At 39.5% G+C, this 27997-nt stretch overlaps 3 protein-coding genes across 8 annotated transcripts; 2 read left to right on the forward strand and 1 right to left on the reverse strand.

Annotated features, from left to right (window-relative positions):
- The first annotated feature begins 9668 nt into the window (after nucleotides 1–9668).
- LOC115732462 (peptidyl-prolyl cis-trans isomerase CYP18-1) lies at nucleotides 9669–12945 on the forward strand. Its single transcript, XM_048276074.1, has 5 exons — nucleotides 9669–9865; nucleotides 9954–10028; nucleotides 11520–11681; nucleotides 12226–12384; nucleotides 12651–12945. The coding sequence occupies exons 1-5, from the start codon at nucleotides 9863–9865 to the stop codon at nucleotides 12732–12734; spliced, it is 483 nt and encodes a 160-aa protein (XP_048132031.1). The 5' UTR covers nucleotides 9669–9862; the 3' UTR covers nucleotides 12735–12945.
- An 809-nt stretch (nucleotides 12946–13754) lies between these two features.
- On the forward strand, nucleotides 13755–22429 carry LOC115733032 (myosin-9-like). Of its 5 annotated transcripts, none has more exons than XM_048276068.1 (13): nucleotides 13755–14136; nucleotides 16111–16292; nucleotides 16394–16497; nucleotides 17058–17138; nucleotides 18107–18234; nucleotides 18321–18407; nucleotides 18614–18816; nucleotides 19281–19482; nucleotides 19587–19637; nucleotides 19748–19846; nucleotides 19963–20022; nucleotides 20853–20977; nucleotides 21100–22429. In XM_048276068.1, the coding sequence occupies exons 1-13, from the start codon at nucleotides 13870–13872 to the stop codon at nucleotides 22274–22276; spliced, it is 2766 nt and encodes a 921-aa protein (XP_048132025.1). In that variant the 5' UTR covers nucleotides 13755–13869; the 3' UTR covers nucleotides 22277–22429. The 5 variants fall into 5 exon arrangements, with proteins under 5 accessions (XP_048132025.1, XP_048132026.1, XP_048132027.1 ...); XM_048276069.1 differs by having other exon boundaries at nucleotides 20856–20977; XM_048276070.1 differs by having other exon boundaries at nucleotides 18107–18210.
- A 681-nt stretch (nucleotides 22430–23110) lies between these two features.
- Nucleotides 23111–25158, reverse strand: LOC115756398 (4-hydroxy-tetrahydrodipicolinate synthase, chloroplastic-like). Of its 2 annotated transcripts, none has more exons than XM_030696152.2 (3): nucleotides 24934–25158; nucleotides 24326–24409; nucleotides 23111–24056 (listed from the first exon to the last, which is right to left on the reverse strand). In XM_030696152.2, exons 1-3 carry the CDS (start codon nucleotides 25011–25013, stop codon nucleotides 23129–23131), a joined length of 1092 nt encoding a protein of 363 aa, XP_030552012.2. In that variant the 5' UTR covers nucleotides 25014–25158; the 3' UTR covers nucleotides 23111–23128. The 2 variants fall into 2 exon arrangements, with proteins under 2 accessions (XP_030552012.2, XP_048132005.1); XM_048276048.1 differs by lacking the exon at nucleotides 24934–25158 and adding an exon at nucleotides 24553–24893.
- Nucleotides 25159–27997: the final 2839 nt, after the last annotated feature.

Below are 27997 nucleotides of genomic sequence, written 5' to 3' on the forward strand. Positions count from 1 at the left end.
GCAACAAACAGCCAAATGTCCGAATAATCCTTTGCCGGATCATTCCGGTAAAGTTAATGCTTTGTATTCGGGCTGGGAATCGACAGGTTGGTGCTAGTAAGGATGAAGGAGTCTTCGATATCGCCGGTTGTTTTGATGATGTAACCATTGCTTGCTATATCCGAAGACGGAGCGCATAAGGAGGAACCTTACCGGCGCCTAAACCTTCCAAATCATTCATTAATGCCATATGTGATGATCCACTGGAGGGTTTAGATTCGGTAGTAACATCTTTATGTTTATGCAATCCCCCTACGTGGGAAATTTTCTGTTTCCTTTAGGTTTTGGATCGCATTTGGATTTCTATTCTGTCTTGCACTCTTGGATTTTCTTTCCTAGAAGATGTAATTTCATATCAATAAAATTGCACCATTTTTCGAATCTTGTTGAAGTATCCCAAACCAACCCGATGACGATAACCAACGACCAACAAGTTTGTCATCATGGTAAGAACTGAGGGTTGGGCTTCTTCAAGAATTCATGTCCCACGGTTTTGAAAAAATAAAAATAAAAAAAAAGTTCTTAAAAAAAAATCGTACCGCAATTAAGCCCTGTTTGTCCTTTTGATTTTGTTACTTTATGTTTCAAGGGGAGGGGAACTTAGTGGATTCAGAAGTATACGACCTAGATGAGTCCAATCCAGATTATGAGGAAATTCGTCGGGATTTCGAACGACATGAGGAGATCAAGCCCTTGACCGGTGAACAAACTGTCTCGGTCGACCTAGGCGATGCGGAAAACCCTAAAGATGTTAAGATCGGGGCAAACCTTTCCAAAGAGATGACCGAGCGCTTGACTAAGCTCCTGAAGGATTACGAGGACATTTTCGCCTGGTCCTATGCGGATATGCCCGGTCTTGACCGTTCCATTGTCGAACATTGTTTGCCGACAGATCTTTCGGCTAAGCCGGTGGTGCAAAAGTCAAGGAGGGCCGGACTAGAATCGGTCCAGAAGATCAAAGAGGAAGTCATGAAGTTCAATGCCGATTGAAGCTCAGCCCAGATGGTTACAAAACCGGAGAGATAACATCACAAACATACAATCCGATCCAGATGAATCGATCTTTTCAAATTCAAAATTTACAAGGAATACGTACAAGGGTAAAGCGGTATCGTTTCAACTCGTTTAGAACATGAGAACGTACATTGATGCTTTCCCTTTTGATTTTTACAAGGTTTTGCCTTTCCGGATAGGGAAGTATCCCTTCTCCCTAAAATTAATGAAATGAGAAATTCCCCGGAGCCTTTGACAATCTCATGTCTCGAACCCGGATAATGAAGTTTTGCAACTTATTTGCATGAGCGAGGGCAACTCACGATCCACGCCCTAAGAAGTTTCTTATGTGCTTGCGAATTTCATCCACCAAGATAAAAAGTTGCTGCATTTTACATGCTCAAAAACACTTATACATTGCATAGTTTGCGCATGACTGTTCCTCATGTTTAATTTACCAACTCTGAATAAGGAACATGAACCGCATAAGATACATCGAATGTATGGAATGGGGCAAGGCAGGATGATGAAAGGCAATCTTTTCCCAAACACGTCCCATTTTTTCAGGCGAGATGAACGGTGGCCAAATTCCGCATTCCCCGAGGTAAAGAGTTTTCTCGCAAAAGGTACGATAACCGAAGTGACGGAGGCGTTCATTTCTCTATCCTAAACACTACAAGTTATCCATTGATTACCCCTTTTGAGCGGTGGTTTCATTTCTTTACCCCTGTCAAGAACCACCCTACATCGGGGTCCAGGCGAGTTAATTCTAACAAAGCAACACGAGGTAAATGGTTAGAAATTTTCTTGCTCGGACTAACATTAATCTGCGGGTGTTTCTTTGCATTTATACTCGAATTTTAATTCAAGTGCCTTAGGATGATGAAGAGCATTCACTTCTCTATCCTATACACTTCATTCTTTGCATAGCCCACTTGAGCCTGCAAATTCATTTCTTAAACCCATGTTGGTGATCATTTGCTCATTCCAAAGGCGAAGATAGCATTTTCCCAAGGATTAGAATTGGAGATGGTCGAGTCAACAGAGAATTCCCGAATGATCATTATGCTTGTTGTAATTCCCGGTTCAAAGTCATGGGATTGTAAAAAAAAGGAGAGGCAAACTCAGCTTAAAGGAGAAGGGCTCGCTCTCGAAAAAAAAAACAAAAAAAAGAAAAATAAAGAGATGCTGAAGAGCTCTCAAAGAAAAAGGAAAAGAAATCTCTTCTCGAAAAAAAAGAAGAAAAAAAAGAAGAAAAAAAAGAAAAATGAGAGTCGGGAGTAAGAAAAGCAAAGGCCGATCTCATATGAAAATTTCAAGCATAGGAAAAGCAAAGTGCCTACCAAAAGTAAGGCCAATGCACATTCATTTGTAAAGTACTTCTGAATTTTGAATGTACATTTTTGCATGTTAAGTTGTAAATTCCATGTACATGTTTGCATTGTGTCTCTTGCAAATCCTTGACAGACACTTGTTGTGAAGAAGACTCCCCAAGAAATCAGTTTGCAAAGTGCAATTTTCAGTAGAAATCTACCATCCCTCATTCAATGATGGTATTCTTTCTGAAGACATTTCCGGAAGACCAAGATCGGTGACTAGTCAACGATGATCACCAACGTCAAGCCCCTTCTCATTTAATTTCTGAGCCAAAACGAGCATTTTCGTTCCTCGGTCCCCAATCCTAGCCTACGTTATAACCCTCCAAAGTCTCTTCCGATTAGGACACTTGAGTTAACGTAGAGTTAAATGATTTTAAGCATCACTCGAAGAAGTTCGAGCAAGTATTATTTCTCTCTCATTTTTGCAGGATTCTTGAGTTGTAAATCCCGGAGCAGATGATGAAGAAATTCATTTCATGAACCTTGACTCAATTAGAGTCCCCTTTGTAAACCTTTGACCTAGCCCTCATTACGGTCCTAATCAAGACCTCCGGATCGGCTCGGTCGTATCAATTGCGAGATTACTTGGATCCTTATCGAATGCGATGATGGAAAGATTGAGTGATTTCTCTTGAATCCCTGCAGACAGGATAAATAGCTTTTCTCGAGAGTGAGAGAAAGCCCTTTCTGACCGAAGTCCCCCATTCAGCTCACATTCGAGGTATTCGTAATGTGAGAACCTCCCTGGACAAAATTGGTAATGCAAACTTGACAGAATGGTTATGCATGAACCATAGTATGAGTGATTGCATTATACTCATTGTTGAATATGTTTGTGTGTGTTACCTCCGACATTCTATGATAGGTAATACATTCCCGATGTTCGAGTTCCCTCCCAAGGTCTCGAAATTCATCCAAGGATTATTGAATGAGCAAGTTTTGCTGGCAAATGCCTACCAGTGTACGATACAAAGAATCCGCTTCGTTCCTTGATTAATCGTTTGGAGAACCCGGGTAAGTTTTTCGAACCCCTTTTCAAATTAACAACTCTTCTCATGATAGTTGTTATGATTCAATTCAGTGCAATATGCCCCTTTTGTACTTATCGATTCCATTCGATGGTGCTCCTATCAAATATTGTTCAATTCGGGCAATATGCCTCTTCCGTCAAGTCGTGTAGACATATGCACCGGCGATCTTGACATCTTATCAAATCATAACGACGTAGCTCTTATGGTTTCAATCTCGGGACGTGAAGACATATGCACCGGCGATCTTGACATCTTATCAAATCATAACGACGTAGCTCTTATGGTTTCAATCTCGAGACGTGAAGACATATGCACCGGCGATCTTGACATCTTATCAAATCATAACGACGTAGCTCTTATGGTTTCAATCTCGGGACGTGAAGACATATGCACTCGCGATCTTGACATCTCTTCAAATCATAACGACGTAGCTCTTGTGATTTCAGGTGATCGAATCACGAAGACGTATGCACCGGTGATCTTGACCTTTAGTCGGCTCATAATGACATAGCTCTTATGATTTTCGGCTCCTTTATCAAATCATGAAGACATAAGCACCCATATTTTTGATCCAAACCAAATCATAACGACGTAGCTCTTATGATTTTGGTTCCCCTTTATCGAATCGTGAAGACATATGCACCGGCGATTTCGACATTTAATCAACTCACAACGACGTAGCTCTTGTAAACTTGATCCCACTTCTTTCGACTCACAACGACGTAGCTCTTGTGATCTCAAACGACACACATATCTTGCTATTGTCTTGCATTAGGGAGAAGTCTCCGATAACGGATAGGCCAAATACCTTAAAATCCTTGCATCCGCAAAAAGAAGCTTGGAAATTAAGAGAACCATTAGCTTACGAGAAATTTGGTAAAACAGGTATTCTTGTATGCGATCCATGTGCAGGTTTCTCTAACATGAAAAAGGGAAATTATGACACGTGTTATTTACAGTCTTGCATATCATGCATCACTTCATTACATAAAAAATGGGATTAAAACTCCCGCCAAAAAGTTCATCCATAATTTGCACTGTCAAAATTTAGGATTCAATTTTGTCTTTGAGCGGAACCTCTACGAGCCTCCACTCAAAGAGGGGCAGTTGTTGACGCCTAAATTTTGATTAATCTATTTTTTGCATAAAAATTATAAAAAATCATCTCACATATTTATTTTTAGCGTACATTGCATTGGCATATAATCGGGCAAGCGTAACACTTAATTTAGCATGCGTCTAGACTAGGCACGGGATGGAAAAATACACCGAGAAGATTTGAAACTTCAAGGACTCGTATTGCAAATACTTAAAATTTCGGGGATCGTATTGCAAATACTTGGAACTTCGTGGACTCGTATTGCAAATACCAAAAGAAGATGAAGAAGGGAAGATGATGAAGGGAAGATAATGAAAAGAAGATGAAGAAGGGAAGATGATGAAGGGAAGATAATGAAGGGAAGATGAAAATGGAAGGTGAAGAAATGAAGATGAAGAAGGGAAGATGAAAATGGAAGGTGAAGAAATGAAGATGAAGAAGAGAAGATGAAGATGGAAGGTGAAGAAATGAAGGTGAAGAATGAAGGATGAAGAACTTTGCCTATAAAAGAGAGAGCTCTTGAGAAGAGTTGGGAGGAGGAGAATTTTTGTGATAGAGATTTTAGAGAGCTCTTGAGAGGAGTTTTAGAGAGTTTTTGGGAGTGGAAGAGAATTGAGAGAGTTTTGAGAGAGTTTTTGAGAGGAATTTTTAGAGAGGAAAAAGAGAGTTCTTGAGAAAAATCGAAGAGAAAATTCGAGAGTGAAGAAAGGAGTTTTAGTCGAGCATCATCTTCGACGAGTCACATATTTCGCCTCTCGCCACCCAACAACGCCATTGCTTGCCATTTTCAACGACAGCCGCGTTCTTCCGGGTCCGAGATCTTGAAGGGAACTATAACGTGTATGTGAGTAAGATTTTGTGTAATAGAAGGTAATCCTTTCCATCTCGATCTACAAAAATGTAATCGTTTGGTTTGAATATTTGTTTGTCTATTTTAGACATGTCACGTGTTCCAAAGTTTAACATTATTACATGTTAATTTATTTCTGTAAATACTCGTGCTTGGCTGCGTTTTTCTTTCTTTCTAAATCATCCATGGTGTATATCGCACAAAGTTCAATGTTTTACATTCTCATAAAAAGAAGATAAAAAACCAAAAAATTGCATCTTTGAATTTCAAGTAAAATCCATCAAAATTGCCAAATCAAATATTTTTCATGAAAATGGTACCGAAAGGGCGTTAGAGAAATCCGACGTAACCAAATCCCCGTATTCAAAATCTCCGGTTCGCGGAAATAAGATAGTTTTCTCCCGCTATTTTATTTAGGTTTCTAATCAACCTACCGAAAATGATTAGTGGCGACTCCAAATTCAAATCACATTGCATGTTAATTATTTGAACCTTAAGTTGCGATTTGGTATGGACTTGGGAGAGTCCGAGTTAGGTTGGTTAATTAATTAACCTGATAATCCATTAGCCTGGAATTTAACTCGTTTATTTTTTGAAGGTCGCGACACGTATATGTTGGAGCATATCATAACCGTGCAATCCCAGCAAACAAATTCGAAACCAACCTCGCAGAGACATAACATGTCAATTAGTGGTCTGAAGACGGAATTCATGTGAACCAAGAAAGAACAAAACAAATTATCAAGGAACCAAAGCCAAGGAGAAAAGAATTGATTGCAAAAGCTCAATTTAGAAAATATCTCGTGCGATCGTTTGATGAGAAAAGGGGAAGAAATAAACCCGGGAGTCAACGACTATCCATAGCCTCTACCCCGACACCAGAGAAGAGTTTAACCCGATGCTTTATTTTAGTTGATCCCGATTCGACATCAAAGTACATTGATACTTCTCCAATAACCGAATACTTTTGTTTGTAAATGCTGCATGTTCGACGGAATCAAGATAAGGGGAAACTCCCGGATGTCGCCGGTCTTTCTTTAATAGAATAAGTTGGGATGTAACTGATCTTTCATTTTGATTCGCAAACTTTTCATCCACCGCAGGAGGCGCGGACTGTCCCGATGACTTTCGAGGGCATGCGTGAAAAATGGGGAGACAAATGAAGAAACCCGTCTTTGTCGTTCCCTTGGGATCGAGATCACTGAATAGAAAGTCAAGACTTGCGCTCGTAAATCAAACCAGAACGATCCAATCTTGACGGGCACGATACACCTCCCCGCATGGAAAAGTTCGTCGTGAAAATAGTCAAATACGTTTCGTTGTCGATGTGTCCATTCTCGGTAACTTTAATTCCGCGAAACTAATCACCCTTTAATGTCCTTCGTAGGGGCGACCGTCAGGTTCACATCACGGGACAGATCGAAAGTCTTGGGACTCCAGTTATCCGTCTCGTTGAACTGTGATCGACCATTCTTCGTAATCTGGCTAAGCAGCTGCTACACCGATCACGAATTGTCGCGTAAAGGGCAGGAACTATACTTGCTCTATTAGAAGCTGAATGATGTCATCTTCCATGACGCGACCTGACGAAAGGATGTCCCCTTTGTCACTCAATAGGATGGGTAACGCAAAGAGAGCACAACAATATACTGATTTTCAACATCTGGGGACTCATATTAAGTCTTCCAATTCGGTGTCATAACGATTACATGTTGTCATTTAAAATATTTTGACTACGTTCGTCCAAACAGCTCTCTTTGAAGGTCCATACTTGCCAGCTATTTACCTAATAAGACTCTCTCGATCGAGAGCGGTTGTGTTTATTATCGAACAATCAAACCTTTCTCATCGCTATTAATTATCGTTATTACTAGTATAACTAGTAGTGGTATTGATATTATCTTCTTCTTCTTTTCGTAATTTCGAAGATAACTAGCAGCATAAATTTAGATGTGAATGGCGGGGTTTTGATCGGATCGGGAGGTCGATCTTCTAGCTATGAAACGCGACCCTAATCACCGCACAAAGTCGGTCAAAGAAATCATCCTCCGATGAGTTGTTGTTCTTAAATGCATTTTTAAGGTCATTTTCCGATGCTCTATTTCTGGAAGCCAACGTTTAGCACACGCCCGTGGACTGAAGAAATGCATAAATGAGTGGACTTTGGGGGGGGAACTTCTGAGAAGTGCAGAAGCCTCCCCGGTCAAAAACGTCGGCGGACACGCGAGAAACAAGTGTCCCACGTCTAGAATGACTTTGGAAAAATTGGTCGTTCGTAGATTTATGGAAGATTTAATATATGATAAATATTCGTGCTCGAGATTGAGGTCGTGCACTAATCTGAATTGATCACTTCGAGCATAGGTTTAAATGATTTTATTGATTGATGATCGATTATGGTCGATCTCGAACCTATCGGTAGTGCCGAGCAAGCTCGAACCTGGAAAAAGGCAAGTGAGATTTCACCTTGATCAAGTATCAATCCTTGCACAACAATCAGATATATATACGAAGACATTAGAGTTGAAGTTTCAAGCTCGAGGTCGAGATCATGCGCCGATTTGAATCGGTCGATTCGAGCTTAGGTTTGAAATTGAATTTACTCATTGATAACCGATTTGCTTCAAGCTCAAATTTATCGATAGTGCCGAGAAAGCTCGAACCTGGAAAAGAGTCGGCCGGGATTGAGCTCGATCAAGTATCGGTCCTTGTATGACCAAAAAAAAAAAAGTATCGGTCCTTGCACAATTCAGCCATAGTTAGGCCCGACCCGAGTAGTAAAGTAGAGGGCCTAGAGGCTATGACCCTTTGGGCCAAACTCGTACCATGACATTAGACTCTTGACCATAGAATTTGGAGCGTTCGGTATATGTTGGGCTCTCTTAAGAGTTGGCTTTATACTATTCTATGGACAAAGCCTCTGAGGGTAATGGGCCTAGTTCACACGCCTTTTCATTATCTTAACTTTTTTTTTCCCCCAAGGCTAATTCCTCAAATTAACTTTTTTATCGTAAAAAATCTCGAACCAGTACACTCATGCCATGTTTACCCTAAATCGGTATACTCGTGCCACAAAAATCCCAATCCGATACGCCCGTATCGTATTTATTCAACATTGCGGTACCCTAAAATGGTAAACTCATTCCGCATTAGTCCTAAATTGAGGTAAATCTGGTATTTTTTTTTTTTTGGGTAAATGTGGTACAAACAGCCTAGTTTGGGACCTTGATGTAAAAATTAATTTGGAGCAAATGTAGGACGGGTGTACTTGCTCGAGAGTTTTTGTGACACAAAAATTAATTTGGGTAAAATGCTGCACATGTGTACCGATATGAGATTTTTGGTTATATTAACCTTTTTTTTTAATTATAAAGCTTAATTATCTAGCTCTTCATTTTCTTCTCTTTTTTTTTCCTTTTTGTAGATGGGGACACCACCGTGTAACAAAATGCCACATCCCTTACTCTAATCAATTTACGGATTTCTCCACCTCTCTCGCTTTGCAAGAACATAAAAAGCTTAGTTAAGTAAATTGAATTTACTGGGCAAACATAATTTAATCTACCTAATAATCTCTTAAAAGACATACAAGTCGAATGAAACAATTAATGAATCCCGTGCATATAATGGAGCATCGCATCCCTACCGTGCGATTCAACGAACAAAATTTAAAGGTACGATGGCCGGGCGGATACGAGCAAGGTAGGTCGATAAAGTGAGGCCGACCATATTCATATCCACCATGTCCCGTATATGGGTATGAAAAGTTGCACCGGCCCCATTTTGAGTGTTCATTTTGATATACCTACTCCACCACTGCCAAAATATATAAATCTATATAATAAAAAGCAACTCGTTTAGTTTTTGAAAAAAAAATCATGTGTATTTGTTTCATGAAAAACGTAAATCTTAAAATATATTTTTTGAAAAAGAATTACTTATATCACTTACAAAAAATTTTATCTTAAGCCGTCTCGACCGGGAAGGATATTGAAAAGATGATTGAATTTATGTGTACTTTGGAATGGCAACATATAAATCATATCGATATTATTTTTACCAATAAAAATATGGCACGTATTTTCTGGTTGTCCGACTCGTCACTCGGACAGCCAAAACATTCCGAGGATAAAATCATACGGATGAGACTAATTTTAAAGAGTCCATCTGAAAAAAACTGATTATTTTGAACAATTTAAAGGAAAAATAGACAAATGATTTTCAATTTCAATCAAAATTATAAGATGCACGCGACATTAGTTTCGTTTTCTAAAGAGCGAAGATCACTTTGGCCAACAAAAAAAAAACGGACAGAGGGCTCTCCAGAAGAATCCCGTCCGGCGGAAGCCAAACGCCGTTCGTTTGCTCTCGCTTGACGACTCGCCGGTGAAGCCCAGTTCGTCCGAACGAGCAAACAGTCTCCTCCTCCTCCTCCTCCTCCTTCTAAGCAGTCGCCGCCGCCGCAGTCGAGATGGTGAACTTTTCTCGGGATAATTTCGTCGAACACTTGCCTTGCGTTCATTCCTTCCTCCACACTTATACCTATCTTTGTTTCCTCGCAGTCTGTCACTCTGCACACGAATCTCGGTGACATCAAGTGCGAGATCTTCTGCGACGAGGTCCCCAAAGCTTCCGAGGTCAGTGTCTTTCATTCCCTGTTGTCGTCTCCGTGTTTCTTTTCGTTATGCAAAGGAGTAGATGGTTCCCGGTGAAAACTCCGATGGAGGGCTAAATGGTGGTTTATGTGCTCTTTTTGGAGTTCATCAGGCGCTGTGTGTGTGGATGTTTCGAATTTTCGGTCACCCGTACCGGTCGAGCATGCAAGTTTTAGGCTTGCTGGGAAATATATGATGATGGTTTCGATATAAGCAAGTAGAGCTTGACTTTAAGATTAAAATTTGCTATGTTCTATTGGAGATATTGGGACGTGAGCTGAGGTTATTGTGTGCAAGGAAGCTTGGATGATGGTCTGGATGGGAGGAGTTTGATTTTGTTGTGGTGCTTTTTCGTGATTGCTGACATTTTTTCTTTCAATATTTTAAATTTCTCCTTTTTTTCTATTTTATTGCCTGAGAGTGAGTTAAAAAGTCTGAAATTTGTCATTCAAATCTTTGAGCAGTTTCTGTGTAACTATTCTTTTGAAGGCTTCTGCTCATTCTCATGATTTTCCAGCATTTTATAGAATAAATGGATTGGACTTCAGTCTGTTGTTGCATAGACAAAAGGTGGTCTCAGTTCTTCCGCTCTGTTGTTGCATTTACTGATATTGAGTTGTATAAGTGTGCAACAAACATGTATTGAAATCTATAGATACATAGCTCTCATGTCTTTTGGGATTTGCACATTCTGTTTCTAAGCAGGCTAAAAAGTGAGGTGGTGCGTAACTTGATGGTATGTATAATAAAAAAAGTTCAGCCACACTGAACCATGTTCCTCTGTCTTTTCATCATCTGCATATTTTATTTGGCTCCAGACTCTGATCTTACAAAGTAGTTATATTTGAAACATGGACTGTGGTTCTGCTAATTCAGTACTGGTTGTACATATGGGACATAACGAGGGTCACAACCTTATGATATCCACATTAATGATGTTTTTATAATGTCTACTTCTCAAATCTAAAAGCTTCAGCCTGAAGGTGCACATTTTTTTCCCCATCTATAAATCTGTTCCCACCAAATTTGGATACTGCAGTTGATTAGTGTTGCAATGTGAATTTCTTGTTAATGCCTATCATCTTAATTCTCCCTATCTGGCTAAAGCTGAGAGAATAATACTGATCTAAAGAGAAAAATGGCAAGAATGCTTAATAATTGTACTTTTGCCTCTTAACTCTTGGCTTTTGATTTATTGACTGAGATTGACACATGCTATAGCCATTATTATCTCGAAAAAAATAATTCAGCTAATTATATTCCAGAGTTGAGGAAACAAATAATCAAGGTGAAGTTTACATCTTTGAGATGATAGGTTGATTCAGGGTTTCTGAGGGAGGAAAAGTTATGTTCAAATCTACTGTATTGACTATTGAGCAGTATTACTACATGAATACTCAGTGCCTTCTAGTTTCTTTGTCTCAGTTTGCACTTTCAATATTCTGTTAAGAAAAAGGAAGTGCTTGCTTGCAGAACTTTTTGGCACTGTGTGCCAGCGGTTATTATGACGGCACCATATTTCACCGAAATATCAAGGGCTTTATGATTCAAGGTGGTGACCCAACTGGAACAGGCAAAGGTGGAACAAGTATCTGGGGCAAAAAATTTAATGATGAAATAAGAGAGTCTCTCAAGGTACATTTATGTCTGTAATCTTTTACTGGAAGCATTCATACAACGGCCTTTGCATTGCCTCTTTTCTTCTGTTACCGTTCATTTTGAGGAATTATGGTCTACCGATCTGGAGATTAAGTTGCCTCTCATTCATCTTGGAATAGGTTATTCCTCCAGTTAGAGAGTGAATGGACTGTTTTGTTCAATTTGAAAGTAGCAGTAGTGCCTTGGATCTTAATGACCAAACTTTTTTTTTTCTTTTGGATTGGTCCTTAGGCAACCACCTATTGTTTAGTGAAACTGTCCTCTGCAGTGAAATCATGCTCCCTCCCCTCTACATTGCTAGTCAAGAAACATCTTGATTATAAACAATCATCAAATAATGTGTAATGTGAAAGTAAAACCAATTTCCATATTTTCCTCATGAGTTTGACTCTATGAATGAAGAAACCCTGAACAAGGCCTTTTATCCCTGTATGATTAACTGACAATTATTATTTTTGTCTTAGGTTTATCTACTTATCCCTCATCGTTCTAATTCAATTAAAGTCTTCTTTTTTTCCAGCACAATGCAAGGGGAATACTCTCAATGGCTAATAGCGGGCCTAACACCAATGGAAGTCAATTTTTCATCACTTACGCAAAGCAGCCACATCTAAATGGACTATACACCATCTTTGGCAGAGTGATTCACGGGTTTGAGGTCCTAGATATCATGGAAAAGGTATATGGGCTGCTTGACAGTATTATTTATTGTTGAATCCCTGGAAGATGATTTAATGCAAGTACTAAGCACGGTTTTGCAAATAAGGTGTTTTTCTGGCGCCCCGGGTATGGTATGTCGGGCTAAAACGTTTTCATCTCCACTACTTATTAAAGAGAAACCGTCATGCCGTTTTCGTCCTAAAAGAATTTTTTTCCGGACTGTTTTTATCCATGCTTCCTCCGGCAGGGACGCTGAAGTGTGTTTCTTTTATTTTGGTTTGGCAGACTCAAACAGGGCCAGGGGACAGACCTCTTGCTGAGATCAGACTCAATCGCGTCACAATTCATGCAAATCCTCTTGCTGGATAGCCCTTGCTGACGGGTTCTTTAATCTTTGCTCCTATTTTTGTTTACTAGGATGAGTCTAGGACTATAACAGTTTCGCTTCAGCTTAGGGATATCTGTATGCTTGATTGATAAATGTTGAAGATGGTACTGGTAATACTCAGGTACATTTGATCTACTTCCAAACCATGTATTGGAGAATTCCAAATACAAAAGATCTAAAGATGCTTGCTGATATGCACCGACGGCTCATCTGTATATGAACTCTCGTTTGTCTCGGTGTTCGGTCATTGCTGAGTAATTTGGAATCTTATCCGCCCTAATCAAAAATTGGATATCACAAGGCTTTTGGAGTTTTCTCAAATGGGATAATCCTTGGCACATTTGAAATTCACTTTAATGTAACGATGAATGTGAGCTGGGCTAACATATGCGAGACATGCTCGTGTTCGCGATGCGTGTGGATTTCTCATTTGTGAACCAGGATTGATAGAAGTCATGTCACGCGGGACTTGAAATTTTAAAAACAAAGACCCTGAGAAAAGAGCCTATGTAGAGTCGAAAAAATTATCTCTTTTTACAATAAACATCAAATATGAGAAGATATTACTCGATCATATTCAAAATGAGTGCTTGTGAATACCAAAACACCTAATTTGTAAGTACCTTCACTTTATTTGACCAAAAACAAAGTGCCTTGACTTTTTTTCATATCGATTCAGAAAGTGATGTGTATGACAGCCTCTTATTGAACTTAGAATATTTTGGGTATGTTCAAATGTTCATTTATGTTTTTATGTATTAGTTTGTTTGTTTCGTGAAAAATAAAAAATTTTAATTTTTGTAAATGATCGCTTATATCATTTGACATAATTAATTAATAAGAATCGTATTTATTGTCGATGATAATTTATGTTTGAATTTGGTAAAAATATTTTAATTTTTAAGTGATACAAAAAATAATTTTTTAAATGTTTTCGAAATTCAATTTCTTTTTCGCCGATAACCAAGCATTTGCTCTTTCGCCAAAATTTCTCGGCACCCCGTTAGTTCTGTTGGTGCGTCACCCGCGCTCTTTCCACTTCCTTCGCTTCCTCAGTCGAACTCCCTGTCTGGCGGGGCGAATCAATTAGGGTTTCTCCGCGCCACCTCGATTCCAATGGCGATCGAAGAAGAGAAGCAACCGGAGGCGTCGCCATTGGCTGTGAAGACGACGGCGAGCCCTGGGGAGAATGTGTCGCAGAGCAACTCCTGCGATCCTCCTCCTCCGAAGCGCGGCGAGGAGGAGCCGAGCAAGCCGCAGAGCCCGTCGGAGTTCATGGTGGAAGTCGCCGCCAAATTGGCCTCGCAGCCTCTGAACAACAACGACCCTCAAGTCTGGGGCGTGCTTACTGCCATTTCAAATAACGCGCGCAAAAGAAACCAGGTATGTTGTTTCATTGTCCCGTTCTGGATAATTGTGAGGTCGATCGACTGAATTCTGTCTGTGGGTGGTTAAAAGGTAGTACATTGCTTTCAGATATGGGGAATCATTACGGCTTTTGCTCGTAATTCGAGTTTGCAGTGGAAGTGAGTCCTTGTTTCTGTTCAAGTTTTGAATTTGATCAACCCAATGCTTGAGTTTCCAGGAAGTGAATTGCTTTGTGCGTTCCTTAGTAGTGGAAAATGAAAATAACTGAAACTGAGTAAGAAATATCTTAGAAATAACTTGGCTGACTGTTCATCGTCCAGGTTTCTGGTTTTTCAGGAGTGAAGTTTGTCAATTAATTAGTGTGACTGTAGTGAGATTTTTTGTCTAGATGTGCCCACATTTCGCTTCCTGGAGCCTTTGAGATTTCTTGTTGCAGTTATTTGTGTTGGCACGTCCCATGATTGAATGTTCTGAAGCAAGACGATGGTTTTGAGTTGTTTTATTGCTTGGCTATGATGTTATTTGACATAGAGAAGCAGATGGAGTTTATGAGAAACATATTAGTTGAAGTTGTTCCTTTGGAAATGTCCAAATATCTTCATGATCACTGAGTAGCTGATGTGCAAGGCAACATTTTTCGTTCTTTTGATACATTGGCATCCATTAATATTTTTATCCCCTGTACAAAGAAAGAATTTGAGCTTGTAGTGATATTTTTTATAAATATCATATTACCTTGTTCCTTTCATTAATAAAGTTAACCTAGGTTGTACTCTTTGAAGTTTTGTTCCAAAAAATGGTAGTTCCCTAGCTGCAAATTTGTTGTCCAGTGTCAACTTTGAGATGATGATGAACAAACACAGCTCTTAAGGTAAAGTGATTCAAACAATTATAATAGGAAGACCGTATGAGGAAAAAGTTCTGGAAGAGAACTGTTTGAATTTGCTGCTCTAAACTGTACCCTGTAGTATAGATCAAGAGCCATTCCTTTCAACTGTTGAAGCGAAAACTATTTATCTGACTTGTCTGCCAATATAATAACATCATTTATTCTTAAGCAATATGGAAAAATTTCTGTGTATTTGAAATGGCCTTAATTGTGCATGTGATATATGTTTAAACATTTGAGGTTTTCCCTGTGTGCATTAAATAAAAGTCAAATCTCGAATGCTAAAAACAATATTATAAAAGTAAAAGTCATTGCATACAGACCTTTAATGCTTGTTTAAAGGCGAATTTTGATAGTTATTTGACAGGGAGAGTGTGAACAGGTCCTTTTAACTTCGGTTTTTGCAGTTTTAGGAGTTAAATTGAGTTACCTCAAGAATGGTGCAATTCAACTTTGGGCTTGGGAAGGTGCCATTGATTTGCGTGTTGGGAGCATGCAAGTGTATAAGGTTTTCTTGTATGTCTTGGTTAAGAGCATGTAAGGGGATAAGGTTTTCTGATGCAAAGACAAGAAATATGAAAAAGCCTTTTTGGCTGCTAAACTAAACAGGGCCGTAATGTCATATCACTGATCAACTTGGGGCTGGAAGTAAGAGTTGTGTGTTTATTAGAGCTCCTCCCGGAGATGTGAAGATAATCAAAATAAGATGACATGAGGAACTTTCTGACTTAAAGTTAGACAGTCAGACCAAAAATAAAAATTTGGATTGTACGACGAATACCATTTTAAGCTGCCTGAACTTCTCATTATACATTTTGTCCTGTATTCAAACTTGGGGATGAGAATCAGTTGAAGCAGTCATTTGAACTCCTACCATATCCACATGCTCCATTTACATGGTATTGCTTTGTCATTTGCTTTTGTTGTGTATTGTATCTGGTAGTCTGTGTCTTTTTATTATTAAAATTTCAATGTTGTTGCCTCGTGGTCTAAATATTTCAGTTAGACATTCGTCCAACCGATGAACGTCAGCACAGCACTTTTTTTTAGTGGTGTTTCTTGATGCTAGTGAGCCTAACATGGTAGAGATTTGAATTTAGGGCTCAAATATGCTTCTTACGGCAGATGCGCACAAAATCGGTAGAATGGTGGTGGATTCACAATTTCGGATTGACTCCTTAGCAGTTAGTGGGAACCATTGCATTATGTACAAGAAGACAATCGCTACTGACGCTTTGGAAACTTATAAGGGCCAGACATCAGTTTTCTTGAAAGATACTAGGTATTGCCTCTCACCACTTTTGTATTTCTTGTCTTGCACTTTTTTCTCCTTTTGTATTTCACCTTCCTTCCTTACTGATGGATGCATTGAGCCTTGTTCAGCACTAATGGGACATACGTTAACTGGACAAAGTTGAAGAAAAGTGGTCCGGAAGTCAACATCAGTCATGGAGACATCATATCATTTGCTGCTCCTCCTCATCTAGGTATTACATGTGATGCATGCTCAAGTGTTGTTTCCACCCTTTTAATTGCCTGCCTAGTGAGCAATTGTTGTTTTTAGTTGGGAGATTTGATTTTAATGGTAAAACTTAGAAGGGTGCCCGACCTGAACATCTTGCTTCAAAATGGGGCTTGCATAAATGTGGTTTTAGTTGGAACATATACTATTTTGAAGGGAGAGGATTGTGAGGGCTTTTAACAGTTATGAGTCCAATCTCTTCAATGTATAGAATAAATGGTTACAGGTTTTTGAGATACCCAAAAATCACTTTTCGGTATGGATAGGTCGTTAGACTTTGAAGACTCTTTGTAATTTTGTGAATGGGAGCCTAGGGGCAATACCCCCATGGCACTTTTAAAAAAGAATGTGGGTTGCTAACCCTAAAGAATTGGCTTCTTTTTTGTCCTTTTTCCATTAATTCTTTGAAAATAAGAACCCAAGCGAAGAGTTTTTCAATGAATGAACTGCCATCCAAGTTACTGAGTGTTTTTGCTGCCAAGTGAGATCATGGTTGGATATCTTATTAATCCATCTTTATTGCAGAAGCTGCGTATGCATTTGTATTTCGAGAAGTCACCAAGTGCACTTCAACCATGGCTGGGGAATCTGCTAAAAGGAAAGGAGGTATATCATGACATTGGGTACACTACATACGTTATATGGGCCCTTCTTCTCTTCTTATGGGCAAGTGTAACTAGATTTATTTAACCGGGAATGCCCTAATACAATGAACAAATTATAAGGATATCCTTGTTTTCATGGTTGTGTCTTCTAATGGTTGATTTATCTGTGGATTTTCTTCATCAATGCCAGTCATTTAGGGCCTGCATGACAACAATTTTAATTCTACGATTCTGTTTCCCGGAACAAAAAAGGATGAGAAACATGTTTTATAACATAAATGATTCTGATTCTGATTCTGATTCTATTTCCGGGAACAGTTTTGCAGCAAAAACAAGAATTAAAAAAAAAGTTGATTCTGAAAAAAAAGAATTGCTTTTCAGAAAGACAAAACAATACGAAGTCCCACATCTCTCACTTTTCCCTTTTAGTTCTCTCATCACTTTCTCTCTACCTAAAATAGAAATTTTGTGCTGTTACCAAACACGTTTTGATTCTCTAAAACTCATCCAAGAAACAGAATCAGAAAAAATTAATTCTAATTAGAATCAATTTTTTTTTATTAGAATTGCTGCCATGCATGCCCTTATTCCCCCCTTTGTTGCATGAAACTTTACTCAGATCATGATCATGGAAATTATTATCTGCTGGATGATGCCAATGGAGCTTGCTAAGCATAAAATCCGAAGAGTGGTAGCAAGGACAGGGTTCAAAAATTGGCTAATAGTAGGCAATAGAAAAGTACTGTGGTTCTAGATCAGAGACCTTTGCGTGTGATTATGCCTCTTGTTCTTCCATAACAAAAAATTGTGCTGTCTTGCATGTTGAGCATGATTTTTTTTTTGTCGAAATGTTGAGCATGATTTAAGCAGCAAAAGAACTGTCAATATTGATAGCATTTCAATCTTGAAACGTTGTGGCATGATAAATTTTGTTGGAAATTTCTGTGCTCATGGCTCTGAACTTTGCAGAGGAAATTGGTCCTGAAATCAAGAGACTTAAAGGCATTGGCATTGGTTCTTTAGAAGGTCCAATATCCCTTGATGATTTTCGAAGCCTGCAGCGGTCGAATGCAGTATGTTCATTTGCTTGCATAATTGTAATGTCTGAAATGGCTAATATTTGATATATGTCTCTTAAAACTCCTGAAGATAATTGATCTACCTTGGAACTGGCTATCCATAGGAATTGAGGAGGCAACTGGAAGATCAGGTCCGTCGAATTGATGCATTGCAGGATGAGAATCGTGCATCCGTGGAGCGTCATGAAAATGTATGCTCGTCCTTTAAGTTGACCTCTTTTCGGCTTTTTTACCGCAGTTGAGTTTTCATTGGCTCGTAGGTTGTGACATGAAAATTTTCAAATTCTTGATCTAGATTTGACAAGTTCCTTAAGTACAGGTAGCTTTTTTGTCTACTTGTTGCTATATTTTACTTCTCTGCTTTAATTGGCATGATAACTAAAATTTGATGATGTAGGAAATGAAGGATGTGAAAGTATCAATTTCAAGGTCCTACCTCGAACAGGTTAAAGAGTTGCAAGATATGGTTGAGACAAAGCAGAAGGAGCTTCTGGACATGCACAAGTCATCGGCTGAACAAAAACATGTGATTGAAGATCTTAATGAAAGGCTGAGTGCTTCTATGCAATCATGTGCTGAAGCAAATGAGATTATGGATAGGTAAGTCACTAATGCGCAAATTTCTTGTCCTTCACTAACTTGCCAGAATTATTACCCCTTGCTATCCTGAATCAGCCTTCCATAGATTCTTTTCACTGGAATAGATGTGGTAAGAGGATTACGTGTATACTTTGGATTTATAGCTGTCCAGTCAGTGGGAATTGCATTTGATTTATGTCTTCCTTTTTTTGTATGCAAGTGTTTGGGTAGTGTTTCATGGTGTAGTTTCTAATTTCTTTCTTGCTTTCTCCTCCTCTTATAATCCTTTTTAAAGAGGTTCCATTACTCCCTTGGTATGGGTGGCTTTGGTGGCTTTTCTTATCGCCTAACTTCTGCAGATCGATGACAAATGTGTAACCATGCACAATAATTCTTTGTGTGGTGTGGCATGGAATTGTTTTTGTTGTTTGATCTGCATAAGTAGACCTAGAGAAGGTGATAGTGGCTTGCATACTTGCTTTCAGTCAAAAGGCATCCATATCTAAACTTAAAGAACAGTTGGTGGAAGAGCGCGATCAAAGAAGAGAAGAACGTGAAAAGGCTGCAGCAGATCTGAAAGCTGCTGTGCAAAGAGCTCATGCAGAGGCTCTGGAGGAGCTAAGGCGGTTTTCAGATGCTGCCTCAAAACGAGAGCAAGAGCAGCGAGAATTAATAAATAAGCTTCAGGTTTGAAAGACTAAGTTATGCACTTTAAGTTTGTGATTTTTATCTGGGAAAAATATGAGAGAGACCATAAGCATCTGATTGAAAATCTGGTATTGGATCCTCAGGAATCAGAGAGAGAAAGGTGCTCATTACTGGATACTTTGAGGATCAAATTGGTACTTCTGCATTAGCTTTTTCCTAGGTTCATTTGATTCATTATTTTTTCGGTGTTGGATGGGAATTTAGATGATTGATCAGAAGAAGTGCTAATGAAGATTTGCCACAGGAGGATACGAGGCAAAACTTGGTCATCTCTGACAATAAAGTACGGCAGTTAGAAGCTCAACTTTGTGAAGAACAGGAAGCCTGTGCAGATAAAAGAAAAGTAAAATTTTTTAGTGTATACCACAGATGATCTTCTACTTCTAATTTGTTGGTGCGCCCTTATGCAAGTTTCAACACATCTAATTTTTCTTGCCTTACTGCCACATGTTGGGACAGAGAGTAGAAGAACTCGAACTTGAGCTCAGAACATTGAGAAAAGAGCTTGAAAGTGAGAAGGTATGAAGTTTGACTCTTTAATGTTCCCTCGTTACTATCTTGCCAATGAGTGGGAATGGCCAATTTCTCTTGTAACATAGTCCATTATCTCTTGGGCTTGTGCCTTTATGAACACCCTTGTACAACAGTTTGCAAGGCTTTAATTGAGGGCCAGGTAGAACATAAGAAAACAATAACCAAACGAGTTTTCTTGCAAGCATAGTTATGCATATTTTCTCATTTTATCAACATCTGAAGACAACTAGTAGTTTGGCAAACTCTTCTTCGACAATGACTGTATTTATTGTAAGCCCTCTCCTTTCATTGGGGAGTTGGACTGCTCTTTCAGTGTGGGTTGTAACTGCTGTCTCCCCTGAAAAGGCACTAAAAGAGTTGCACCTAAGTTTGTGCTTCTAATATCTGATCTAGGGGAGATTATTAGGGAACAAGCTTTTTCCTTAAAGTGTTAGAATTAGTCAACCGGCAGCAAAAGGATTCACTCATGTTTGTTTTTGTAGCTGCCAGCATGCTTGCCTTCAAGTGATCTTTGGCTGAGAATAGATGGCACCTACAATATCTTGCCAGATTTTTTAATCTGAAAAGAAGCCAATATGTCTAAATGTGGACTGATGTCTTTTGTTTATTTGAGTTTTCTCGTTAAGTTGTTTGGAAATTGACTACATCATCCTCATGTTAGATGGTTTGAGGGAATACTGGTAGTCACGTAATTTTCTACTCCATCTTGTTTATTTGCTTTCTTGTTCTTATCAAAATGTTCATGTTGAATTGGTAATTTGTGAATTAATCACCTTTAAGTGCATCTGAGCTGAGGCATTCCTTGGTCTTGGTAGCAGGCTGCTCGAGAAGAAGCATGGGCAAAGGTTTCAAAACTTGAGCTTGAGATTAGTGCTGCAATCCGTGATCTTGATTTTGAGAGAAGACGGCTGAAAGGCGCCCGGGAAAGAGTGATGCTGCGGTGAGATGTTCAAATTCATTGACATTCTGCAGTAATTGACAATTGCCACTGTAATCTGTGCGTATTGCTTTTAAGCTTATCCTGCTGCTTCATGATTTTTTGGGAGTTCATTGGTCATGCAGGGAGACTCAGTTACGGGCATTTTATTCCAAGACTGAAGAAGTTATGGTATTATTCTCGAAGCAGCAGGAAGAATTGAAATCGATGCAGAGGACCCTGGAGGATGAGGAGAATTACGAAAACACTTCACTTGATGCTGACCTCAATGTAGCTTATGGGAACATTGATTGTATCATGGACAGAAGGAAAGAGGAGAATAGCAATCGCAGTAATAACAATGCCAAGGAAAATTCAGCTACCTCAGAGCAGAGATGCAACAGAATTCATGTTGTGGCATCTACAGACGAAGCCAGTGTCACTGAGAAACATGAATGTGATATCAGAAGCCAAGAAGACGCTCAAAATACACAAGAGGCTGATTTCACCAGTGCTGGTCAGAGCATTAAAGGTGGATTTGGTTCTGAGATCGATGGTGTTGGAACGGAACCAGTTATGGAGGGAGATCCTGTTGACACTGAGCGAGTTCTCGAGACTGAGAGCCCTGGAATTGATGGTGGGCAAAATATTGATCTGAATAGAGTTAGTACTTTCGCTGGGGACACAATGCAACTTGATGATGGATCCAATGTGCAAGAGACTGCTGATCAAGCTCAAGCCCTTTCTCAGGAAGAGGAAACTCTACAGCAGTTCAAATCGAACAATGCTCCACAAACCTTAAAAGCTACGCAAGATACTGAAGCAGAAACTCTGGGCACGATCAAGACGGCAGACCTCTTAGCTTCCGAAGTTGCTGGGAGTTGGGCTTGCAGCACTGCTCCTTCTGTCATTGGAGAGAATGAATCTCCTAGAAGTAGAGGTGAGAATGAGGTTGGTGCAACACCTTTACCCGATTCCAATGGCTTTGTTGCCGAGAGTCAAAGTACTCCATCATCCGATGCAGCTGTGGCTAGACTTAATCAAGAACGACGTGCTTTGACAGAGATGATTGGGATTGTTGCCCCTGATCTGAAGGAGAAGTTTGCTGGTGCAATGAGTAACGATCACTGTGAAGGGAGAGAAGACCGGGGATCTGTTTCAGACTCTGATACCGAGGATTACACTGAGAGTGATCATGCTAATGGCAGTGCCCGACTCCAGTCGAGTTCAGATACGGAGACTGAAAAGAGCAATCGAGTTGACCAGGGCCGAAATTTGGGTGATCCGATGGATGAAGATACCCAAGAAGACTCGGTTGGCTAGAAATTATGTATGTGGTAGCTGAACCAGCTCTTTTGGATATTTCACACTGGAAGGATCGACATTCTTCCCTCTCTTCTCCTTTTCCTCCGGAATCACATTCTCATCCTTTTGTAAATAACTAAATTGTATATATAGTTTGTAATTTGCTCGTCATTTCCTGTGGGATCCTTCTATTCATAGTGTTTGTGCTACAAAGTTGGAAGATCATATATGAAAAAGAAGGGTGTGATCCTTTCGAACAAAGGGTTTGCAGTTCATTGCAGGAGCTTCGCATTTCGATTGAGATGGTCGGTACTTCAGACTATCTTCTGATTTCCTCGCGAATCAAGAAAACCTAAGCTTGTGGATTCTTCAGGTTCTCCTGGTGACATTAGGCTTAAGCGGGTGTCTATGTTTTCTTAGCTATGTTTCTTTATCCAAGTGAAACTCGCATTCATGTGATTCAAAATGCTTCTGTCGATTGGCATGAGAACAACTTGAAGTAGCCTCTCTAGTTGTACTTGGTTTTTTGTTGGATTGCCTATTTAGTCGCCAGTACGTTCGAGCAATCTCTCATGGTTCTCATTAGTAACGCATCTCAGTACTTAGGCAATTTTCTGTGTCCCCTTTTCTCCTCCTAGTTCATGTTGTATTCCGCAAAACATTTCGCAGACGGCCTAGATAGTATCTATAGAATGTTCTTCGCCGGAGAAGAGAGAGAACGCACGTCATGTAAATATCTATGCTTATAATGCTTCTTAGTTTCAAAGTGATGCACCTTGATTCTTGTTCCAGCTAATTTCGTTAGTGAACATGGTAAATCTGAGGAAGCAAAATGAAACATGATGTCTTTTTGGATGAAGATGACCAATGTCAATACCTTCCCACCAAGATGAAGTCATTGTCGTCAAGCACCTGAACTTCTCTTTCTCCCACGAAATGCTCTCTTCCAATGTCCTCCACCACCCTCACAAATTCTTGCCGCTTCGATAGAGGAAGCGGCACATAAGGAAGCCTGAAAACCGGCCAGACCACCCCAAGTTGAGCCAGAGCAGTGTTCAATCCAGTCAGGGCCGGCTCATGGAGGAGCCATTCGATCAAAGGCATGAGCTTCTTGTTCAGCGAAGGACTCTTCTTCCCCGCGACCAATTCCCGAATCAAGCCAGGAATCAAATTGCTAGTGACCGACATCGCTCCCGTAGCCCCCAAATCCCACCTAGCATCATGGCATTCATGATCCATCCCGCACCAAACCGTCTTCCCGTCCTCTGCATACTGCCTAACACGATCATTTCCAGCACATTCCTTTATCCCGACAAAGTTCGGACTTGCAGACAAGGTTTGGATGACACAGGGCAGAATGTCCTGACCCGTCCTGGACGGCATGTTGTATATTATCATCGGACCCATAGGCAAAACACTATTGAAGTGAGCAAGCACGCCAGGTATGGATGTTTTGCCGCAGTAAGGATTTATCTGAAGGGAAGCATGCATTCCCACAGCAAAGCCCTGCTCGGTGGCCTGCATTGCTTCACCGGTGGAGTTACTTCCGGTGTTGCCGATCACCTTGAGCGAAGCACCAAAGCGAGCGACGGTGTGTCCAATGAGCGAGATGTGCTCGTCCCAGCTCATTAAATGGCCTTCCCCAGCTGGGCCCCCGACGATGACTCCTTCCACACCTTGCGTGATCTGCATATTGATCAAGCCGTCGTAGGCTTTGAGGTCCAGTCTGCCATCCAGTAGGTACGGGGTTTTGATGCCTGTGATCAGCCGGAGCGATCTGATATCCTCGACCAGAGTCCTGGATAAGCAAAGTGACGAATCATTGCAAGGCCAACTGCTTAATGAGTGCATTTTCACCACGTGCAGCAGCGGAGCAATGCATAGAAACAAAATCAAAAACCATCTCGGCCTTGTCATGATAGAATTTGAATGATTGAATAGAACTCGATGTCAACAAGTGCATTCGCTACGGTAACAGGCATCCATAAGGAGTTGAGTCTGTAACATCTATTAGGTAGGATTTTGCAATCTGGGTCTGGCCGTGCACAGATTTTAACTATGGATCACCTGCTTTGGATTTCGTGGCTTCTCATGGTGAGGCAGAGATTATGGACCATAGTGGCCTTTCGAGGCCTCCAATTCGCATTCCTTCTGTTCCAGAATCATAGTGAGCAAACAAAGGAAATGGAGAAACAAAAAAGTCTTACATGTTCATGTAAGAAGTTGAAACAGATAGAACAGAAAGTAGCAAGAACATTCGACAAACTCTAGCTTTCTTAACAAGCTACACAGACCAGATCTTGCTTCCGATGCAGGCAAAGGTCAAAAAAAAAAAAAAAAATCATCCCGAACTCGCCGGATCCAAAAGAGGATTGCTGAGCCAACAATCATTATAGACAATTCACTCTTTTCATGAGCACTCGAGGCGAGTACTTCACTCAAGACCAAAAGAGTGTCTGCATTTCTTTGTGATTTGCCAATGAATCGTTCATCTGACTTACTACTACACTTCATCCCTAGCGCCGGAGACAATTCACGTCCTTACGTGCGCTCACACGCGCGCTTCCATAACACATACAAACAATACGGACGTACTAGTCGAAACTCGATAGTAATTATACATCGAACAAGATAATTGATTGAAATCGGTCAAGGGAAAGCACAGGGTGAAGAACCTCTCGCGACCATTGCTCGGTATTCGGAGCTCCGACGATCCTCCTTTCACGCACATGCCTTGACACTTCAACTGAGCCATCTTTAGAAGCAAAAGGCAGGAGAAAATGTTGCAATCTGTACGTGATGTGTGTCTTTATGTCTGTAGAAATCCATTACCAACCAGCTGCAGCTGCATTTTATGGCTTTGACGAATAGCTATGGAGTTGAGGTCAAAAGTGAAGCCACTGAATTGATGACATATGGAAGTGAAAGAGTCATATGGTAAAGACAATTTCGGGGAAACTTTAGCCTAAAGGTCCTAAGTTTTATTTATGAAATATGATAGGGCTCCAAATATTTCAATTGATGTAATTAAGTCGTAAATCTTGATCAAAAGAGCAATGAAATTGTGAAGTTTTCGAACTTAAGCAAATCAATTGCTTAACTTCACTTAAACATAAAATCAAGTGCTATAAAGGTGTATTGAAAACTGCATTTAAAGTTGTCATGTATGCGAAATTCAAAATGCTGCCACATCGATAATTTTATAGATATTTATTTGTCTAAATGACTTGATTACATCTTTTTTTTTTAAAAAAAGTGTTTAAGACCTGATTGTACTACTATTTAGACTGTTTATATTAAATTGGACTCCGTGTACAAAATCAGGACTTTCAGTCAACATTGGACCGAAATCGAAACAGCTTTCGGGTCTATGCAATCCTACAAATATTAAGACATTTGATTTACTAAATTGATTCAAGAAAGGATGTCGAAGTTATTACTAAGAACAGATCCGATTAAATATTAACTTCTTACTTAATGTAAATCGTGATATTTTAATTTTAAATACTTGAAACTTTCACAATATATCAATGACGACGAGAAAATTTGCATATAATTCTTTGTGAATTTTGGATAAAATTTTGAATTTTACCCAGAGTGCGAAAAACAAAAAAAAAACTTTAAACATGCAGTTTCGCGGGAGGGGGGCCCACACCTTCTCTCTTTTTTTGTTGAACTTTCTTATGCTTTAAGTGAGGTTAGGCAAATGTCACATCGAATTTTACATGATTGATTGCTTTAGACTTACCACAATTATCAAATAATTTCATGTATTAACTTCGCTTTCTAGTTCTCTCATACATGGATTTCTTTTGAAGGCTTAGGATGTGTCTAATAACCCACATTAAGAACTTCAACCCAAAAAAAAACCACATTAAGAACAGAAAATTAAACTTTGAGCATTTAAGATCATTAAGTGCATTTGATAACCTCTAATTCTTCATAGCTTTATTGATTGTTTTAACTGCACATGACTAATTTAATTAGTTAGATGATCAAGTACCTAGAAGAAATTAAAATGTTTAACAAGTACATAGTGTCAAAACCTTTCGATGCTTCTCCTTATTCCATGTTTGCTAGAAAGATAATAATATTCTTATTTAAGCGCTATGAATCATCAAACAACTTTTCGTTTCCATTTTCAATAATTGAAGCGGCCGGCGCTTCGATATCTACTACTTAAGTTTTCAGTATCTTAGTTTTCACTTTTATCAGACGACTTTCATACCAAAGGCCTCATCTATCTGTTTATTTTAGAGAAACTTTTCCAATAAGTCATAAATATATTGCACTTTTGTCAACTCAATCATAAATTTTTTCACATTGTGTCACCGTCCGACCAACTTTGGCCGAAAATTGTTAACTTAGATGATGACCATCCTACGTGACATGATTGACGCTGAAATTGACAATTTCTAATAATAATTCTATATTTTTTTGTATTATTTATTAATTTTTTCTTTCTTTCTCTTTCTTTTTTCCCCTTCTTCCTCTAGCCAGTCTCTGGCCTTGAGGACTAGCTAGAGGAGAGGGTCGGGCAAGCCACACTAGCTCTCACCTTTAGCAGGTTGTTGGCCATTGTCGAGGCCCGACGACTAGGGGTGATCGGTTCCCGATCAAGTCCGCTACCACTCAAGAACCGAAATGAATGGTCCTAAGATCGGACCGACCAATCCATCCAATTCTCGGGTGGTCAAATGGAACTAGTGGATTATTAGAAGAGGTGGGCAACACAAACTTTAATTTTAATGTATTAACTAAAATTAGGTTTACATTTAAGAAATAAAAAAAAAACTGCAGATTATTAGTTTTACATTTAAGGAATAAAAAAACAATCAATCTGGTTCCCGGTTTGGTTGGTCTATCTTGCTTGAATGGATGTAGTCCTTCCGGCCAATCTATCCAAATAATAGGTTTAGAATCGAAGTGACAAATTTTCAAAAGATTTATGACTAAATTGGCTCAATTAGAAGGTTTATGATAAAATTAAAAAATAGTCAAAATATTTAAGACTAAATTGGTACAATTGAAAGGTTAAGACTGAATTGACCGCCGTATAATAAATTTTAGGACTTTTTGGACTGTCATCCCAGGATTCTACTAAAGACAACAGCCAATAAGACAAAAACATCTCTATCGCTTCATATTCTATCACTTATATTTCCGGAAAAGTAGAAAATTATTACAAAAAAGAGGTGAGGAATTACATGAGCTAAACTATCATACACATCGAACAGGATGTTCGTTTTTTTTTTTTTTTTATTGCAGGAACTTCGCTTTGCAAATGAGATGGTTTGTCCTTCATGCCGTCTTCTGATTTCCTAAGCGAATCAGGATAACCGAAGCTTGTGGTTCTCCAGGTGACATTGCGTTTAGATCGGTGGCCATGTTTTTCTGCGGTCTTCATCCGAGCGCGACTCGCATCCATGAGCTTAAAATGCTTCTGTCAATCGTCATCGGAACAACTCGATGAAGCATGATGCCTTTCTAGTTTGAGAATCGCATGTTCATCGACATGAAGATGAAGTCGTTTAGGCACTTCGTGCATGATTAGAATTTCATTTCCCCAGTTCGAATTTGCTGATAAAAGAAGTCGGTCGCAGAGCGATCGCTCCTCCGAGACGTTACTTGTTAGACAAGTAGCATTAAGTAAGTATGGCGGACAAGAAAAAGAACAGAAACCATGTTAACAGTTGTCTGTCTAATGCTTCTTAATTTCGAAGTCATGCACCTTAATTC

This window comes from Rhodamnia argentea, chromosome 3 (assembly GCF_020921035.1).
Source record: "Rhodamnia argentea isolate NSW1041297 chromosome 3, ASM2092103v1, whole genome shotgun sequence".
Taxonomy (NCBI): Eukaryota; Viridiplantae; Streptophyta; class Magnoliopsida; order Myrtales; family Myrtaceae; genus Rhodamnia; species Rhodamnia argentea.

Bases quoted from the DNA above. Each gene is read 5' to 3' on its own strand.
- LOC115732462 (XM_048276074.1), top strand. The intron at 10,029-11,519 runs GTCAGTGTCTTT...GCTTGCTTGCAG, and splicing joins AGGTCCCCAAAGCTTCCGAG to AACTTTTTGGCACTGTGTGC. The intron at 11,682-12,225 runs GTACATTTATGT...CTTTTTTTCCAG, and splicing joins AAATAAGAGAGTCTCTCAAG to CACAATGCAAGGGGAATACT.
- LOC115733032 (XM_048276068.1), top strand. From the start codon at position 13,870: ATGGCGATCGAAGAAGAGAAGCAACCGGAGGCGTCGCCATTGGCTGTG. The intron at 17,139-18,106 runs GTATATCATGAC...TGAACTTTGCAG, and splicing joins ATCTGCTAAAAGGAAAGGAG to AGGAAATTGGTCCTGAAATC. The intron at 19,483-19,586 runs GTTTGAAAGACT...TTGGATCCTCAG, and splicing joins AATTAATAAATAAGCTTCAG to GAATCAGAGAGAGAAAGGTG.
- LOC115756398 (XM_030696152.2), bottom strand. From the start codon at position 25,013: ATGGCTCAGTTGAAGTGTCAAGGCATGTGCGTGAAAGGAGGATCGTCG. The intron at 24,410-24,933 runs GTTCTTCACCCT...ATTCTGGAACAG, and splicing joins CCGAGCAATGGTCGCGAGAG to AAGGAATGCGAATTGGAGGC. The intron at 24,057-24,325 runs GTGATCCATAGT...TTGCTTATCCAG, and splicing joins AGCCACGAAATCCAAAGCAG to GACTCTGGTCGAGGATATCA.